Genomic DNA, 19,419 nt, shown 5'->3' with positions numbered 1-19,419 from the left:
TTTCGTGTTCAGGTAATAATGAGAATATACTTACTAGAAATAAGAATGTTTAAAAAATAGTAATGAATATTTGTAATATACTTGTGTTCCATCTGAGACTATTCTAAGGTAAAATGTTAGCAATTTTAAGGAGTGAATCCTGTATGCTAAAATAAGACTTAAAATATGCGTGAAGTGTGTCTGACTTGGCTCGTTCTACAGACACTTTAACATCTGTCCCACCTAATGCACATCTGCAGTAGAATAAGCTCAAAGTCAGACACATTTCCACGCTAGCGTTAAATGTTTCTGCAACAATTTATAACTCTGAAACAAAGCGCTAAACACAATTTCACAATTCTTGTCATCTTATTTTAACATAAAATCACCCTTCAAAATTTCTGACCCCTCTTGTCGAACACCCTGTGTATTAATTTTTCTCAGGTTAAATCACTGGTGCTTAGACCTTTCTGCTCGTAATCTAAAGCTTAACTTTTCAGTCGATTATAGTTTAAATAGAATACAGCTATCATCGAGCAGAGTATTATTATGTTAATCTTCTTGTTGATCTGTTTAATTTCAGAACCAAGTGGAAACGTGCCACCGAGGCTGATGCAAAGATCCCAGATCGCCATCTCCGCAGAGAGCGGCACGGATGTTCACCTCACTTGCTCTGCCCAAGGAAGCCCGCCCCCGCAATTTACCTGGTATCGCGATGTTAACGGTTGGTTTAATTAGGGGATTGTATACTGTATTACCCCAGCATACCGTCCACTGCATAATCGCCGCGCAGCAACATCGTTCGAACATTGTTTTCTGAATAGCAGGATTTGAATAATTTGCTAAGTCCTTCCAAGTTGACTTCGGAAATTATCCTCGTGAAACTGTGATCACGCTTAATCCACGCTTTTAAGTCTCTACTCCTTGTTAAAGTTTTACTTGCCTGCTGAACCCCTCTCCTGCTTCACTTTGGTTCTAAATCGACTTATTATAGGTCTTAGTTATCACACAGAATTTCATGTACTCAAATTTGCAAGCACACTATTTTCCCACAATTATGTGGAATTATTTAGCACACTTACTTTCGAGTATCCAAATAGCTCTTTAGTTTCAATTCGTGAACTTATAAAGAGTAATTGGTATAAATGCAATGCACTAGTTATTCACACCTCCTTTTGGAAAATATTAATAGTAACACGTCGGTTTGTTGTTTAGGACACTCGATACCAGTGGAGTCATTTGGCCGAATTCAGCTGTGGGGCGACCTGATGCAAATCCGCCGTGTGGACGCTCAGGACGCAGGCAGGTACATTTGCAGGGCTAGCAATCAGCTTGGTGAGCAACGAGCGGAAACACACTTGTCGGTCACGTCGAAACTCAACGCCAGGATACAACCACGTAATCAGGTAGGACACAAATTAGTTGCTACTAATTTCGAGTTTCTTTAACTTCAGTGGGAGAGGTCTAATAGTGACTGATAAGACTTTGAAGCTGTGAGAAAAAATTCAGATGATTTTCAAACACTGAAGTTAATGTCTGTAACCTGAGAATTGTTGCTAGTTATGCTTTCAATAAGCACGAAATTGTAGATTATAGATAGTAGTTGTATACATAAATACTTACTGGATGTCTGACCACATTCGAAGTTATACTACTTACTGTAGGACTTATATTTTTGAAGTTATACCATTTACTATATGTCTGACCATTTTCGAAGTTGTACTACTTACTGTAATGCTGACCACTTTCAAAGTTAGACTACTTACAAGATACCTACCTGTATTCACAATTATCTTTTAAAAACTCTATCAAAGTCACCTCTAGATCACACAACTCAATTAAAACAGCTCTACTTCAGACTACCTAACTACTTACTGCAGGGCAGATCACTTTTGTAGTTATACTACTTACCGTAAGTCTAACACTTTCAAAGTTATATTACTTCCTGTAAGTCTGACCTGTTTCGAAGTTATACTACTTACTCTACGGCTGGCCACTTTCGAAGATATACTACTTACTCTAAGTCTGATCAGTTTCCAAGTCAGACTACTCACTGTAACCCTGACCACTGTCAAAATAACACTGCTCACGAAACACCCACCTACATTCACATTTACCTTTCAGAAACTCGATCACAGCCACCTCCGAATCACGCAACTCAATTAAGACTGCTCTCTCAAACCGCGGAATTCACTTCCAGCCACTCAGATACCATTAAACTCAATTACACTGCTCAATTTTAGAATCCAGTTAAAACCTCGAACTCTCCCAACGTTTCAAACCGATTCGCTGCGCAGCCGCTCCCAAGTCACAAACACCCGAACGATAATTTCCAAGCAGCGTGATTCAATTCGAAATTAGTCGCAGGAGATAAAGCCCGACGAGAAATATCGGGGCAGTCCGCGAAAAAGCTGCAACGTATCATTAAACTCTTTGAAACCCATCAAACCGCCAACCGACTGAGGGTGGGTCAGAGCTGCAGGGGGGCTACAGAGAGAGCAGAGAGAGGGGGAGACAGAGGGGGGTACAGAGAACCGCGCTAGCGTAAATCGCGGCACGGGCATTAACTTTCGAGCACGAATCGTTAACCGTTTCCCCGGGTATTTACAGATCATCAATTCCGGAGAGGCGGCCACTATGAATTGCACGGTGGAGGGTTATCCGGTCGAGAGCGTTGAGTGGTTGCACGACGGTGTACCTGTATTGACCGCTCAGGACACGAGGATCAGATTGCTGGCTCCTCTGGTCCTCGTGATAGGCTCGGTCGGCCGAAAGGACAAGGGGATGTATCAGTGCCTCGTCAGGAGCGACAAGGAGAACGCCCAGGCCACCGCGGAATTGAAACTCGGAGGTATTCCACTGAATCGGTAATCGTCGGGCGAATTAAACATGAACGGGCAACTGCAAACCTTGAAAACTAGATTTATTGAATGGTAGAGCATGCTTAAACTCCCTGAGCTCAATTTCAATTTCGACTGACGGAGCAGGGGGGATCGTTTAATGGTTTCTTTGCGCTTACCGCTTGCGAGCGAAAGGGGTGGTAGTGTACGCATCTCTGATAGTATTTCGGGATACGATGTTAGTAGGTAAGCTTATGGTGTGTTCGTTATAACTCGAATTTATTTAGAGGAGACGAGGTTTGCTTGTTACACTGTGTCGTTTATATTTTGGGGAAGTACCAAAATTTAAAAAATTCAAAGAGTAGAGAAAGCTTGAAAATTTTAATATTTGAAAATTTGAGAATTAAGAATCACTCGTCCTAAGAAAAGGAAATGATAAAGTGTTAATTTGAATAATAAGCATTTCTATCCCACACTTTTTCATCACTCGTCTCGACATTTTCATCCCCCATTCCATTACGTAAAACTTCCCCAACGACTCGATTATCGTTAAACTCACGTCGTACCCCACTCAACTGTCTCAGACACGGTGCCAGAGCTACAGTACACGTTCATCGAGCAAGCTCTTCGTCCAGGACCCCCAGTGTCGTTGCGCTGCTCAGCGACAGGATCACCACTCCCATCGTTCACTTGGCTTCTAGATGGAGAGCCTCTGAGCAAGATCGCTACTGATCACAGGTGCGCGTCTAAATCCCATCGATCAATATCCTGCTTCTTAACCGCAAACATCGTGCCCGCAGGTACGCGATAGGACAATACGTCGATCAGTCAGGGGACGTGATCAGTCACTTGAACATATCATCGGCGGGCGCTGAAGATGGAGGCCTCTACGCCTGCGTCGCGTCTAACACTCTGGCTACAGTTGAGCACAAGGCTAGATTGAACATTTATGGTAAATTTAATTTTAATGGCAATTTCTTTGACGTGGATGAGAGCAAAGACGAGAACGAGGAAAACAGGGGAAACTAGAAAGAATATACTTTTGAGTCACTATAAGCTTGCGTCATGAACTCAGCTAAAAACTTAGAGAATTGAACTGAGATTGTTCTGAAGTATGTCTGACTATATACAAGGTTACACCACTACTTGGAGCTATCCTATTACTTACAATAATTGGACTATTTAGTTAGGGAATTAGAGAGTTCAACTGAGAATATATAACATATGTCTGGATACATACAAGGTTATACTACTTACTGAGTGTCTGACCATGTCCAGAATTGTACTACTTACAACTACTCTACTACTTATAACTAGATTATTGTCGATATTAGTATATTACTACTTAAAAGTGTAGGGTTTCAGGAGCATCATCTATACCTTCATACAAATGAAATATAGAACTTAGAGAATAATAACTATTAACTAATACTTCGTACCTATTAATAATTTCAGGTCCACCTTACATCCGATCGATAGGACCAGTTCGTGCCATAGCTGGTGTCGATACCACCATAGCCTGCCCCTATTCGGGTTACCCTATTACATCAGTCGAGTGGTCTCGCGGTGGCGTGGAACTACCCCTTGACATAAGGCATCGTGTCGATAGCGAGGGTCATCTTACGATTGCAAATGTTGATCCAAACGACGTTGGCGTTTATACTTGCATGGTACGAGCCAGATCGGGGGAAACAGCCAGCAGGGATATCCGGTTAAATGTTAGCAGTGAGTATAACATTGTAACGATGGTCCCTTTTAGTGTAACCATATTCCAAAATTTATTACTACCCTAACGAGGATTATCTTGTGAACACAAAAAGGGAAACTAGCGTTGATTAAGTAATATTGTTATTGTTCCAGGTCCCCCAATCATGAGTCCCTTCAATTTCCCCCCAAATTTACAAGAAGGCAGTCGTGCCCAAGTGACATGCAGCGTCACATCCGGCGATCTTCCAATATATTTTTCCTGGCTGAAGGACGGTGAACCATTACCTTCCTCTTTACGTGTACGTTCTCTTTGTCTTATCTGTTCGATAAAATTAACTCTAAGCGAAACATTGTAAGGAAAGTTTTTCCACTGAACTTATCTTCAATTATTAACAATATTAACACTGTAGAAAATCATTTCATAAGATTTGACAGGATCACAAATCAACGATCACCTTTTATAGTATACATATTATTATTATTTTATCCTAAAATTTAGCTAAACCTCTGCAAGCTCAGTCAAGCAATATTCAATGATCCATTCCCAAAAGCAAACCACAAACGGGCCAAAGTTTCCTGTTCCTCTGGTTGCAGATCGAAGAGCGAGTGGCCGAGTTCTTCAGTCTGCTCGTTTTCAAGGAGCTTTCCTCTCGCCACAGCGGCAAGTATACGTGCGTGGCGACCAACAACGCGGCGAAAGTCAACCATACCGCCGAACTTCTAGTCAAAGTGCCACCGCAATGGATCTTCGAGCCGCAAGACGTAGCCACGCTGCTGGGCAACCCGCTGAACGTTCACTGCGAGGCCAAAGGGTTCCCTCCTCCACGCGTCACGTGGCTACGTGCCAGGGGTCGAAGCTCCAACGACTACCAACCCCTAGTGGATGGTTCTGACGGTCGGCTGACCATATTGCCCAATGGATCACTGTGGACAGCTTCTGCTGGGCCCCAAGACGAGGGACATTACCTCTGCCGAGCTAACAATGGGATTGGGTCGGGACTCAGCAAGGTGATCTACGTCTCTGTTCATGGTAAGTATTTTTTTAAGCATGGAAAAATTTCTCAGTGTTCAAGTAATTGTTAATCCTTATCGTAGGATCGATTTTTGAAATTTAATTCATCAATTATCGTGGTGAAATTTTCTGTAATCTTATAGGTCTATTTTGTGTATCATGGAATATCATTTAAATTTTAGATAGAGTTAATGTAAATGTATAAAATACGAAAGTAGGTGAAATATGAAGAATTAGATTTTTGAAAATGCATGTGTATATTTTAGAAAAGATACAACTCAAAAAACAGAATTTATATTATTTGCAATATTTCTGTAGCCCTATAACCATAATTAAATGAATTCCGTGTTCAAGAAGTATCGTTCAAATTGGTACATTCGTTTCGAGAGTTACTTTCTCAAATTGAGCAATATTGCATCAGTTTGCACAGATTGAAGAATTATCTTCAAGCACCGAACCCATCGATCGTCTCGCCTGTGAACACGAAACCCTGTAATCGAGCTACAGCAGTAGTAGCTTGTAACGCGATGTAAATCAATAGATTCCGATCTTCATTGCTTGTTTGAAGTACTGGAATTCGCGAAATTTGAAACAGTCGGACGTAGAACATAGCAATCGTACAAATTTTCCCAGAATAGCTTTACCCAAATACGCGGTGGAAATTCGAAGGCATCATGCGGTTCTCACTTTTCAGAGCCAGCGAGGTTCGAGTTTCAAAGCAAAAACGTGACGATCCGCCGCGGAGAGTCTGTGACGCTAGACTGCACAGTCATCGGGGATAATCCTATAGAAGTGCAGTGGATGCACAACAGCGACCGTTTGGACGCGAACAGTCATCGTCTGAGTATAAGTCAAATCAAAACGGACAACGGGCTCAAGTCTCAGCTCTCCATAGGGAGCAGCGATCGCCAGGATTCTGGGGTCTATCGGTGCACTGCTGCTAATGATTATGGAAGAAGCGAGCATCTTATTTACTTGGCAGTTCAAGGTACTTATATACATGCATTCTTCCTTTTACAAGATGCCACTGTCTTATCTCTAGTCAATCTTAAAACTCCAATAATTACAGCTCTTTGAATTTTATTCATTTTATTTTCTAGTGTAGAATCAGTACCTAAATTTTCTCCTACCTGCAGTTTAATATCCTTCTAACTATAAATATAGAAAATGGATTTCTACATTTTTCAATTTGTCATTTTCTTTGACAATGTCATTGCCTTAGCTGTAGACAATTTTAAAACTCCAATAATTAAAGCCCTTATAATTAATTTCTGGTTTAGCTTATAATGTATTATCAGTACTTAAGTTTTCTCTCACCTCCAGCGGAATATCCTTTCAACAATTAATACAGAGAAACGATTTCTACATTTTTCGCATTGTCATCTTTAGAAAAATTTGGGCATAGAAGTTTGAAGTGAGGGAACGGGCCAATTAAGGGTAACAAGTTCCCCCATTCTACTTAAAAAAGGCTCGTCCCATGTTTTGAGCGAATTGATTCCCATGCCAGTTAAAGGATTCATTCGTTTTTGTCGAACACAGAGAGGCCGGATCCGCCAGCCTCGTTGGAAGTCATAGAAATCGGTTCACGGTCGATACGATTGCTGTGGAAAAGAGCTTTCGACGGGAACAGCCCGATACGGAATTACGTGATTCAGTATCGATCTCTGAATCACGGTTTGGCGGACGATTGGAACCCTGCGAAAACGCACAACGTTACTTACACACCTGGAAGTTCTAATAATGGGAACACTATACACCCGACCCAAAATGGTAACTATACTCTGAGAGAAAGGTCCTTCGTAAGAGTTCTGTTAATTCAGTCATTTGAAAGGTCTCTCGTTTTACATCTGTGGATGAAATCTTTCATTGAAATCGTATTTACAGGATTGTCGCCTTTCGAAACGACAGCTGATGACCAAGAGGTGGCTTTGGTGGGCGGATTACATCCAGCAGTGACCTATACATTTCGTATATTCGCTATAAACTCGATAGACGTGAGCGCGCCTACTGATCCTGTGGTGGCAAAAACGCAAGAAGAAGGTAAGAGAATGATAAACTCATCCTTCTTTTAAATATCTCAGTTTTACTCTAGTTATTAAACTGTATCATTTATTTTATCTGTCAGCGCCCACTGAACCACCCCAGAACATTAAAGTCCAGTCTGCTGGGCCAGGAGAGCTCATGGTCAGCTGGCAGGTAAATGATAAATTAACGTAGAGTAGGTCTTAGGCTTTCACTGCTGTTATTATCTGAGACTGATTACAGTTGTGTCTAAGAGGAAATTGCTTCCTACGTTTCGCCAGTATTGCTAGCTTCGCCAGAGTCTTTGAGTCTGTCATATGGTATTCAAGTAATCCATGCTCATATTACGAATCACTAGTTCATTTCTCTTAACTCGTCAATCAAACCATAATAAAAAAATTGGAGGACTGAGTTCCAACTGGGTCCAAGTCATATAACCAGTGTCCCTGTCAAATACAAATCTCAGATAATAAATTCCAATGTAACTGTGGCTCCTGAATCGAGTTGAAGTTTCTGTACCTTTATTCCTTGGATCGCAGCAATTGAAACAGACTTGCTAATAATTATGCCCTCCATGCACAGCCTCCGCCAAAGGAGTCCTGCAATGGAGACCTATTGGGCTACATAGTGACATGGTCTGAACATTCGTCTTCAACGTCAGGCGTGAATCAAAGCAAAAGTTTAACAGTGAACGGCTGGGCGACCACTAAGGTGCAGCTCACGGGCCTGAGGAAGTTCACCAAGTACGATATATCGATCAAGGCTTTCAACAGCATCGCCAGTGGCCCAGCCAGTGTGCCCATTGTTGGAACTACCCAGGAAGGAGGTACAATGAGCTTAAATTCTCGGGTCGCGATACATTGTTCCTGTAACAGAAATGAGGAAACGATAGTTTTACGTGGTTCGTCATTTCAGTGCCTGAAACTCCGCCGACCCAGGTATCATGTGTCCCTTTGTCTTCCCAAAGTGTAAAAGTTTCTTGGAGTGCTCCCCCGCCGCATCAACACGGTGGAATCATTCAGGGATACAAAGTTTACTATAGACCAGTTCCCACTGACAACAGTAAGTGAATGAAGAGTGAGAAAAATGCGATGATCTCAGAAATTCTTGAATATTTATATCGTTTCAGTGGATATATCGACAGTGGGCGAGGTGAAGAAGACCTCCAGCGTGGAGACCTACCTGCACACTCTGTATAAGTATACTAACTATTCGATTAGGGTTCTGGCTTACACAGGAGCAGGTGATGGGGTCCTGAGCCCACCAATCTTCTGCACTACGGAAGAGGATGGTAGGAATGATCATTTTTCTCCATTTTTTATTCAAAATATTTGTGTCTCAATAGGTAATACGTATTTTTATCGATTTCTGTAGTACCTGGTCCTCCAGCTGGCATCAAGGCCTTGGCGTTAACAGCAGAGAGTATATTGGTTTCGTGGTTACCGCCACTCCAGCCCAATGGGAACGTCTCCAAGTACACGGTTTACAGCAGAGAAGCTGGATCCAGCAACCACAACACTCACCACATGCATGAGCCTCCATCATCGCCCACTGACACCCTCACCATGGAACTACGGGGCCTGGTCGAGAGGTAATTAATCGTTTTAGTAAAATGGTCTACGAAGATCGATTACAATTAATAGCAAATATCTTTCCAGACAATTGTACGAGTTTTGGGTGTCTGCAACGACTGGACTCGGCGAGGGGGAATCAACTACTATAGTGACACAAACTACGAATACTAGAGGTAATATTTTAGTATTTGATGATATAGCTCAGTTAAAGAATCATTAATTTTGGATCGAAAAATTGTGGATATTTGAACTCCTGTAACTTGTTTTTTAATTTTTTAAAATTAGTGATCCTTTAACTTTGCTGAGAAATATATTTCGAAGCATTAAATTTAACTATGTGACTTCTTTTAAAGCTCCAGCTAGAGTGGCCTCATTCTCCCAGCTGTTAAGAAGAGCAATCAAATCATCGATCACACTATCCTGCCTGGTTGTTGGTAATCCCACGCCACGTCCAATTTGGTCATATCGAAATGGCCAGGTGTCTACTGGTCGACATTATGATCTGACAGCTGATGGCCACCTTAATATTCGTGGTTCGTTTACACATAATTATGTATAGGCATGTTTAGCAAATATATAAAACACTTTAAAACAGAGCTACTCCTTTTGCTAGGATTGGAACAGTCAGTGGCAGGGAACTACACGTGCTCAGCTAGCAATCTATTCGGTGATGATTCTATAACTTACACTCTGGTCGTGGTGATGCCTCCTAGAGCACCAATCCTAGAGCTCCAATATACCACAACGAATAGCATAAGACTGAGATGGAATCATCCCAATAACGGTGGAGCTACTATTCAAGGTAGATAAAAAAGTTGAAATCATTCTTCAGAGTTATTTAGAACTTTTTATTAATAAAATTCCTGTGGTTGCTACTAGGGTATGTACTGAGTTACAAAAGGGACCAAGGCGGGTGGGAAGAGATCGCCTTATCACCAGAACAGACAGAATTCATTTTATCGGGACTGAAATGTGGATCTTCATACTTGGCGCATTTAACAGCACATAATCGCGTTGGAACTGGAGACCCTAGTCCTCTGATCAGCGCTACAACGAAAGGAACTGGTAATTTTAGATCATGATTTATTATGGATACACGGCAGATTTTTATACATTCATGAAGAATTTTAAAACGCAAAAAAATACAGAAAAAAAGTAGATTATTAAAAGATAAGTACACTGTATAATATTTTAAAGCTAAAGTAAATCTTTAAGTAGGTTCCATTCCTCTAATTCTATGTTATAAAAATAGGAATTTGCATAAACATTGGCAATCTAATTATGAATCATTTCACTTTTTGTTACTTTGACTTACATCAATGTCTTCATAAATATTGCACTTGCAGCTCCTCCATTACCAAGAGACCGAGACATCATCTCCGCCAATGGCACATCCGTGAAGCTAAATCTTTTATCCTGGCCGAATGGTGGTTGTCCAATTCAGTACTATACAGTAGAATATCGAAGACGTGTCAACACTGAGCCATGGATCCTAGTTGCAAATAGAGCCACGGAGAATCTAGTAATAAGGGATTTGAAAACCGCCTCGTGGTACAGTTTGCGACTGATAGCCCACAACGACGCTGGATCGACGCAAACGCAAATGGAATTCGCGACAACCACTCTAAGCGGTGTTAGTATAGGTCCTCCTAACGATCTGATTATGGAGGATGACGTGAAGAGAGCCATGCCCAATCAAAAAGTACTCTACGTTGTGGTGCCTCTCGTCTGCGCGATAGTCCTCATCATCTCGGCTGCCATTTTGGGATACGTGATGCTGAAACGCAGTGGCAGGTAAGTAAAAGTGAAGACTATTCGTATCTCCAGATTGAGAACACCTACAATTGTAATATATTTTCAGGACAAATTATCTTGGAGAGATGCTCCCTGGCCAACAGCAGAATCAACAATCAGGCTTAGGACTCGTCCAGCAACAGCACCAACAGCAACACCATCACCTCTCCAGCTGCATGTCAACGGTGCAGCTGAAGTCCACCGCCGAACGAGATAACAGAAGAAACCACCAAGTGTACACCAGTTCCCCAGTGAAGCAAGAAAACCACAAGCCTAACGATCATGGGTCAGAAATGTACGAGATAAGCCCTTACGCTACATTCAGCGTCCCAGGAAGAGAGAATCGTTCAGTGACCACGGCCACGCTCGATTATACAATGCAGTTCAAAACGTTTGGCCACTTGGAGAACGAAGACATCAACACCATCGATTACGAGAGGTCCAGCGTGGACTTCGAAAGGTAACTGTTTCCTTTCAACCCTCTACTTCAATTTAACATCTCCTGCTGTATCCATCTATAGCATTTTGCATGTCGTTTAATGTCCCACTCCCTGCCCCCTGTTTTTTCTCTTTCTGGTGTTCTTTCACGCGCAGGTCCAAAACGCCAAGGTGGCACAAGCAACGCTACTTCCCCAGCATCGCTGAAGCCGAGAGCAAGCTGCGCTCCAGCCGCCAGGGGTCTGGAAGCGACACATCTGGAAGCCCTTGTGGGGAATGCGCTGGACCCAGCTACAGGGTCCCTGTGAAACCTTGCAGAGGTAACCCTTGATTCTCAATGTCTCCACGTTCTGTTATCATGTGTCTCGAGTTTCTATCATCTAACGAGGGGACTCTGTTCATAGACGTATTTTCACGAGGCGTGGAGTCAAGTACGGAGTCCAATAATGAAGGCTCTCCTTCGCTTGCGAGACGACGAAGCCGACAGCCGAGCCGGTCCACTCGCAGGTAGCCAAGGTTTGTTTGTTTCCACATAGCACTCAGCCCTGATTATATTATCAGTATTCATGTGTCACGGTCTTGCTAGTCTTCATGTCGGTGCAAAAAGAGTGATAGAAAAATGTGGCGATCTGATACTTCTTCTTTATTCACTGATCTTTGAAGCTTGAGGTACCTACATTTTTCTATCACTGTATATCTAGGTTCTAATCAATTTTATAGAAATATTAAAGCAATAGAAAGTATTTACTACTAAGGCTTGATAGGTGCTAGCAAATTAACTTGGGCTGAGTATTTACCCTTAATTGCTCTTGTGGAATCCTGCAAAACCGTCAGCATTATAGACAGATAGTACTTTTAGAGTCTCAATAAATCTTCAGAGAAGTCACATTGCTCCGTGTGTCACTTTGCAACTAGTGTTATCAATTGTTATTCATCAAGTGTATTAATAATAAAAATTGGAAAAGTATTCCATCAGTGCAGTTAAGAATCACCAGATAAATCTGTACCTGAGAGCCAATCGAATCCAAATCCTTTTTAATTATTTTTCAAGGGAGCCGAAAAACAAATGCAATTACCCATTCCTTAACATAGTATTCAAAGTAATTTATTCTATTAAATTTCTGTCACTTATAACATAACTTAACTAAATACCTGTTATTCTAATAAAACAAAGAAAAAGCAGCAAATCCTGTAGGAAACTCAATTTTGAAAAAAATAGACTTGGGTTAGCCTGACTGTCAAATACAGAAATTCCACGCAAACTTTTTCTAAGCAAATCTCTTTCAGGACCAGTTCAAGTTAATTCGTTAAGTGCTATCGAATCTGATAAAGCGACGTTTGTCTTCTAATCTTCCACCTGTTTCCATTGACCTTTTATTTTATTAAGACGTTCTTCTCTGATCTGACTGTGCGTAGTTCGGTGGAGGACATGACGTTGTTGCCGCCAAGCGGGTTTAGCGACAGCCGCGAATTGAGCGACGTAGAGTGTGACCGTGATCGCGAGCGTGATCGTGATCGAGATCGTGATCGTGATCGCGACTGGCAAGGTCTGTCGGCAGGGACCCGCCACGGCGGCAGCTTGGGTAGACTGCCGATCGAGGCCGTCGAATCTATGCTCGCTAGGTATCGACACGAACCTCCGTAGACCGTAGTAAGCTGACACGTTGAGACTCAATTTTTTTTCTTTAATTGTATAATTTCTCTGATACCAAAACTAATGCTTCCCTTACCAAAAATAAAATGAGAAATCCATGCCTCTTCGAACCACCAGATATTAACGAGCTCTTGCACCACTTCATTTCAGGTACCAGCAGAGGAAGGAACAAGAAAGGCAGGAGTTCACGATACACGTATGATCAGGACTTAGCGATTCTAACGAGAGTCTTCATAGAACGGTGTGAATCCTTGCGAAATCGTTTAGTTAATCGCCTGAGCGTCTCGCGGAATGTCGATGGAAAGATTGAATCTTCGTGTGAGAAGCCAAGAGACCGCGAGTGCAAGTGCAACTTGAGCCAAGATCGCCGCTCGCGTTGGTACATTGGAAGATACATTTGGCAAACCTTGCCTGTGTCTATTTTCTTCGTGGACTTGCCTAATGTATTTCTGACGAATGTTTTAATTGACTGCTGCATCGAATGTTGCCGTCGTACGTAATTTCTCGGTTAACTTGCGCGACCATCGATCGACCAATTAATAAGAAATAATAAGAAATGACCGTCAGGTGAAAGTACATGGACGCTCAAGTATCTCAGAGCCTCTTCTGCCGTGGAAAGATCTGAACTGGAAGATCTGATTCCTAGGAGGGTTCTGTGAGAACGATTGGAGCACAGGATGGACGCTAGGAAACAAGTCAATTTAGTGATGGATAATGAGTTACACTCGAGTATAATCGTCTACTGTATAGTATTATAGAGTATCGTTAGTCACGCTGTTACCAGAGAGTGTATAGTTGTTCAGGCGCGAGGAATGAATCGCGAAAGTGAACATCGACAACTACTGCCATCGTCGAGAGGCGTCGTGTGGATTTCTCTGATTTGCTTCCATAATCACCGCACAAAAGGATCGTTCTTCCACAAATATATGGGAAACGCTGCACGGATGGGAACGTTGATTTGAGTTTGTAATTGACTTCCTTGCTGCTCGAAGAATGCAATATTTGCAGTGCCAAAGAAGCTACTATAACGAGTTAATATATTGGTTACGTATCTCGCTTATGAAAGGTAATTGTAGGACGGTAGAGAATGTTAGCTGTTTTAGAAAAGTACTATAGTTGCTCGACAGTCATGACTACTACCTTTGCACAAAATATTTGGGTAGGAACAGCTATAGTACTGTGACCAAACTATACCCTGACCATATGACAACTATAGTAAAATTATATTACACCTTTACCACAGTACACTCATAATTTTTATCGGAAGACTATGACACGATTATGGTTCAAGTATAGCTGCAACTACAATGCTGCTATAATACAACTATAAAGCAACTATAGTACAATTATACAGTCATTATAGTGCGACTATAGTGCAGCTATACAGTCATTACACTGCAACTATAGCGCAGCTATGCAGTAACTATGCTACAACTATAAATCAACTGTGGTATAATCATACAACAACTATAATTCACGTGGTATAGTTAATAGAAATTCTACCTGCATAATAAAACACAAAAAATATCCCTTAAACTGCAGCTACAATTTATCGATATATTACAACTATAACAAATCTGTGAGCAACTATAGTCTTATAGTGTATATAAAAAGGTAACTCGAATTTTGACCATTTTACAATTTTAGATATTTTCTTACACCCTTCGCGATATTATTCTCTTTACTTCAATATTCTTCTCGTTATTCCTTTTTGTACAGAATTAAATGTCACGTTTCCATCAGCCACGTCTTCATCCCCCGTTTCCGGAAGGAGTACGTTATGCGTAATAACGTTTCGAGAAACGAATCTACTTAATGTCCCGGCAATTTCTGCTTCACACAGAGGGCCAATTGTAACAATATTCCTACTTATCGGCATTAACGAGACGCTACTGTGCGTCTCGACGTTCCGTTTCATTAGTTCTGTTAATGTAACTTGTTTCGAGGATCGGGCTATCACGTCGAGGCGCGCAGTTTCGATCCGCGAACGAGACGTGTGATTGAGACAGAGTATAAACGGTACGTTTCAACGTGTATATACATGTATGCATCGTATTTAGAGGGTGAGCAATTTATCGACATAGAACGGGCTCGATTATTAATTAACGCCAAAGATAACTTTAAGTATTACTGTTGTTTTCCATTCGCGCGACGAAGCGCGAACGAATTTTATAAAATAGTCTATATAAATATTCTGATGTTTCATCTTTTGCGACCTCTGCGTTAAAAAAAAAAATCCCGTGTAAATTACCGTCTACTGTAAACGAGAATATTTAACGAGTCGATGTGAATCGAAAGTGTGAATTCGAGAGAAATTTCAGATGAAGAGTAAGAAGTTTTTTAAACGCATCGAACAAGCAAAGGGTGAAACATTGTTCTCGCGGGGAAATTCGTCTCGATGGAATCGAACGAGTTTTCGCGGTAATCAATCTATCGAATTTGGGACTTTCAAATGCCAGTATCGTGTTAAGATCCTGCCCTCAAGTATCATTCTTAATGTGGTGAGACTGAGGCTAATTAACTACGCTTACGTTGATTTCTGCGATACAGAATTTACTGTTCACTAAGACTATTAGTTTAAGGCTATTGCCTTAATTATAATAACGATATGGAACACCATGGCGTCTATAATCGTACGTTTTTTAATCGTTCGCAATTCAGAAGCGAGGGCATACTTCGTCTGCGTTTCCAACGAAACGAAAAGTTCATCTTTCATTAAACATTGAAAACAGACTGCTGTATCATAATCTAATTTAATGGTAACGATACTGCCAGCTTGGATCCGTTTAAGTCTACGTTGAAAACTTTAACCAGACTGCATTTTCAATTTCTATACAGTTCCTCCTCGGTTAACACTATATTTCATAATGTTAACGGGTATTTTACAAGTATCTTAAAGATCTTCCAGTATTTAAATTTATAAGGATGTAATGTATGCATTTTTTAATCGTACGCACCTTGTTATTCAGGTGCATCGATTCAAGGATTTCCATAGGAAAAAGAATCTACAGTCTTTACAGAGTATGCCCTTTTGCAAGATTAGGAATAATTTCCTATTCGCGTAAACACTTGCTTAATTCGTACAGACGCGATGGACGCGGCGAACTCCACGATGATTAAACGATGCACCAATTTAAGTACGAGACCGATGATCGTATGATATATGGTAAATTTTTTTATCATAGCCAGAAATCGTGATCGTAGTTAGAAGAAAATTCGACCGGGAAATTGGGGAAATTGAAAACTGTTTATTGCGATGAATGCGCGATTACGTGTGATACACAGGGGCTCGTGCAGCACAGCTGCCAAGAACGAGCGGACTATTTGTACATGAGAATGGTGAAACTTAGACTTTATGTATCATATCCTCGTATAAGTATCCGTGGACGAACTCGATTAACGAATCGACGTCCATTATGGTTAACGCGAAGAAAATACAAAAAGAAATAAAACGATCGAATGTCGTATCGAAGTGTCGAACTTTCACAAGATATGCTAACTCAGCTTGTTAATAAAGGAGGACAGACATTTACTGGGTGAAATTCAATTCCACATCCCTCGTATTAGAATGCATGAAGTTTTATTTAATTATCAATATCTAATTTTGTACATATCCTTCATTTTATTAAGATTCATGTATTACAACTAACGAGGCGCTCAAATTTTCAAATCTTTAAATACTAATTGCTGAATACTGTATGCACCATGTAACACGGTGTGTATAGCTTCAGCAGTATTAGCAATATCAGTTGAATTTCGACCTGCAGCCTAAAATATTCAAATTGTCGACTGTTCGAACTTTGAAACATTTAAATTTTGAAGTCTTTGAACGCAGTGGAAATCAAATTTTGGCGCTCTTGTCGCTGTTGCATTAAAGCCCCTCGAGAGGGAGCCTGTGTTGCATTTCCTTTGCTGCTGAGACAGTTTGCTATCTGTGTTGGGCGGTACGCGTGGCTGTCAACGTGAGAACTAAATTATCTTAAGTGATCTCAACAACGCCGAGTGTGATCGGTGTTAATCATTTAATCACGTACTCGAGACAATCCTCAATTCCTTTTTGCTTTACCACAGTACTTTCTCAGTCGTTTTCTGTTAGGTTTCTCGAGTTCGTTTCTGTTCTGTACCTGTTCGGTACATGAAGTGTGTGCACAATCGGTGGTCACGTTGACTCATTGGAAAGTTATTGTCAATCGGAGCTCATCGAAGGCACAAGACTCAGCATTATGTGCGCGAAAATGGCTTTTCAACATCAGGCTGGTACTGCTATGGAATGCTTAAGCGTATGTACTTTGATTATTGATCTTGATTCATTATTTTTAATAAGGATTAATAATTTCGCGTGTCACTTAATAGTGCACTAGTTTCTTTAACATTGTACTACTGCATCGTTTCTGTTAGATACCAATTACGTTACACAAGGAAACAGAGATTAATGAAAATGGAGAAGAAGTGATGAAGTGTGGCTTTAAAATTGGAGGTGGAATTGATCAGGATTTTAGGAAAAGTCCGCAGGGTTACACGGATAATGTAAGGATGTTTCATTTACTAAGAATTTTCTGCTTTTATCGTTATTTATTGTCATATCATTTTAGGGCATATATGTAACTGAAGTACACGAAGGATCACCGGCAGCAAAGAGTGGCCTTCGGATGCATGATAAAATTTTACAGTGTAATGGGTATGACTTCACAATGGTGACTCATAAGAAAGCTGTGTCATATATAAGAAAACATCCAATATTAAATTTATTAGTAGCTCGCAAGGGAGTGACCAGTACTTAAATACCAAATAAGAAAAGTTCTATGTTAAGAAAAGTATTTATTTCACTGTATGCATAAGCAGAGTCAACTTATTTGAGCTACGTGTCTGCCAAATATCAAAGTAGATTATAACCAGTAGTAAGATTACATTGAGTTAATTATGCAGAAGCAAAGAAGTCAAATACTGGTATATTATTTTTTGTACGTACATTTAATTGATAAGTGACAGGAGTTGCAAGTGAAGTGAGGACATAACAGTAATATGTATGTTCTCTGCAATTGTATTATTTACTTTGCAGTTATAGTATTCATCTTCCGTACAATATAATTAGAATATTAGAATAATAGAATGATATATGTGTATAAAAATCCTGTTATGGTTCGTTATTGTTGTTAAAAGGAATAATTGTGAAAGCATTTTTTAAATAACTGTGCAACAGGTACACATCATGTACAATTATGCTTTAGAACTTATAATTTACATGTGCCTGCTTAAGAACTTGTATGATGTAATGTCTATTGTATATCAAAATTTACAACAATATTGTGCCAAACAGTAACTGCAACATACAATCCATATGAATATTTCTCATTGTCTTGTACATATTTATATGAACAACGCGATTCATAAGAAATTGATTTGAATGAATGAAAGCTATTATCTTTAAATCGTTTTAAATGAAAGAGGTAATTCTATGGATAAATGTCGTAATATTTTAATCGTTTAAGTGTTTTTATATTGTAAAATATAACAAAAAAGCCAAAGCAAAATGAATTTACACTAGCTTAGACACATAACATACCTTTTACAAAATTTCTTATGCTATTGTATGTCGATGATCTTATCATGACATTTGTACAGAATACTTCCAATTGAAACATTCTGAATATTCTTCAATGATTGAAGGAAACATATGACAAGCATTGTTTTAATACTTTTGAAGAGTATTACATTTAATATGCATATAATTTATATAAATACGTATATTAGAATACGTATGATTATTGTATTTATAAGCATTTATGTAACATTTTTCATTGAAAAATGAAACGTACAGAACGTGATCGACAGTGTAAAGTCTCAGATCAACAAAAATATTCAATTTTCTATTTTGTACATTTTCCCCTTTGTCCAGGAATGAATGTGTTAATGTATTTTCATGTGATTCTTAAAAATAAGACAATCTTTGTATTTCCACTTTTTCCAATTGGCTACAGATTTATGATCAGCGATACAGAAGCGAAAAGTTCCTGTAATAAACAAATTATAATTGTCTTGTATTCCGAATTTTCTTTTCCAATACTATCGTGATAAAAGTCTAAAACAACTTTAGAAGATATTGTATAGTATGTTGTCACAAGTTTATCACTAGTCTGTTAATACAAAAGATGAAAAGAAAATCGTGAAGCCAATTATGTGTGCTAATAATATGCGTTCATATAGTTTTTTAACATTTTTATATAATAATCCCAATATTGAAGTTCAAAACACCGTTATTACTTCAATCAGCACATAATTATACATTTCTACAAAAATTATATGTTATTTATTACCAAAAACATAATTAAAATTTAAAAATATAAAAGAAATCTACTGTGCATTTTGAAAATTATTGACCACATTACAAACCCTTTTATT

The 19,419-nt window shown here is 39.8% G+C and overlaps 2 protein-coding genes across 2 annotated transcripts in view; both read left to right on the top strand.

The window, feature by feature from the left end:
• Positions 1-13,314, top strand: part of Dscam3 (Down syndrome cell adhesion molecule 3) — a 125,262-nt gene extending 111,948 nt beyond the window's left edge. The window contains exons 7-32 of the mRNA XM_076376710.1: positions 563-703; positions 1,195-1,385; positions 2,590-2,830; positions 3,404-3,557; positions 3,620-3,771; positions 4,275-4,544; positions 4,680-4,825; positions 5,121-5,556; positions 6,233-6,526; positions 7,078-7,308; positions 7,423-7,578; positions 7,664-7,734; positions 8,143-8,386; positions 8,476-8,622; positions 8,690-8,851; positions 8,935-9,151; positions 9,219-9,307; positions 9,488-9,667; positions 9,748-9,936; positions 10,014-10,199; positions 10,481-10,928; positions 10,996-11,388; positions 11,523-11,686; positions 11,771-11,873; positions 12,783-12,989; positions 13,171-13,314. Of these exons, the coding sequence (XP_076232825.1) occupies positions 563-703; positions 1,195-1,385; positions 2,590-2,830; positions 3,404-3,557; positions 3,620-3,771; positions 4,275-4,544; positions 4,680-4,825; positions 5,121-5,556; positions 6,233-6,526; positions 7,078-7,308; positions 7,423-7,578; positions 7,664-7,734; positions 8,143-8,386; positions 8,476-8,622; positions 8,690-8,851; positions 8,935-9,151; positions 9,219-9,307; positions 9,488-9,667; positions 9,748-9,936; positions 10,014-10,199; positions 10,481-10,928; positions 10,996-11,388; positions 11,523-11,686; positions 11,771-11,873; positions 12,783-12,989; positions 13,171-13,222 (5,264 nt within the window). The 3' untranslated portion in view covers positions 13,223-13,314. The remainder of the gene's footprint in view (positions 1-562; positions 704-1,194; positions 1,386-2,589; positions 2,831-3,403; positions 3,558-3,619; positions 3,772-4,274; positions 4,545-4,679; positions 4,826-5,120; positions 5,557-6,232; positions 6,527-7,077; positions 7,309-7,422; positions 7,579-7,663; positions 7,735-8,142; positions 8,387-8,475; positions 8,623-8,689; positions 8,852-8,934; positions 9,152-9,218; positions 9,308-9,487; positions 9,668-9,747; positions 9,937-10,013; positions 10,200-10,480; positions 10,929-10,995; positions 11,389-11,522; positions 11,687-11,770; positions 11,874-12,782; positions 12,990-13,170) is intronic.
• Positions 13,315-16,940: 3,626 nt separating this feature from the next.
• On the top strand, positions 16,941-17,808 carry LOC143177925 (tax1-binding protein 3 homolog). The gene is made up of 3 exons (XM_076376245.1): positions 16,941-17,300; positions 17,419-17,547; positions 17,613-17,808. The coding sequence occupies exons 1-3, from the start codon at positions 17,244-17,246 to the stop codon at positions 17,799-17,801; spliced, it is 375 nt and encodes a 124-aa protein (XP_076232360.1). The 5' UTR covers positions 16,941-17,243; the 3' UTR covers positions 17,802-17,808.
• Positions 17,809-19,419: the final 1,611 nt, after the last annotated feature.

The sequence above is a fragment of the Calliopsis andreniformis genome, chromosome 4 (genome assembly GCF_051401765.1).
Source record: "Calliopsis andreniformis isolate RMS-2024a chromosome 4, iyCalAndr_principal, whole genome shotgun sequence".
Taxonomy (NCBI): domain Eukaryota; kingdom Metazoa; phylum Arthropoda; class Insecta; order Hymenoptera; family Andrenidae; genus Calliopsis; species Calliopsis andreniformis.
Note: the sequence above shows the minus strand (reverse complement) of the source record. Positions and strands in the feature narration are given on the sequence as shown.

Bases quoted from the DNA above. Each gene is read 5' to 3' on its own strand.
- LOC143177925 (XM_076376245.1), top strand. From the start codon at position 17,244: ATGTGCGCGAAAATGGCTTTTCAACATCAGGCTGGTACTGCTATGGAA. The intron at 17,301-17,418 runs GTATGTACTTTG...CGTTTCTGTTAG, and splicing joins CTGCTATGGAATGCTTAAGC to ATACCAATTACGTTACACAA. The intron at 17,548-17,612 runs GTAAGGATGTTT...ATATCATTTTAG, and splicing joins CGCAGGGTTACACGGATAAT to GGCATATATGTAACTGAAGT.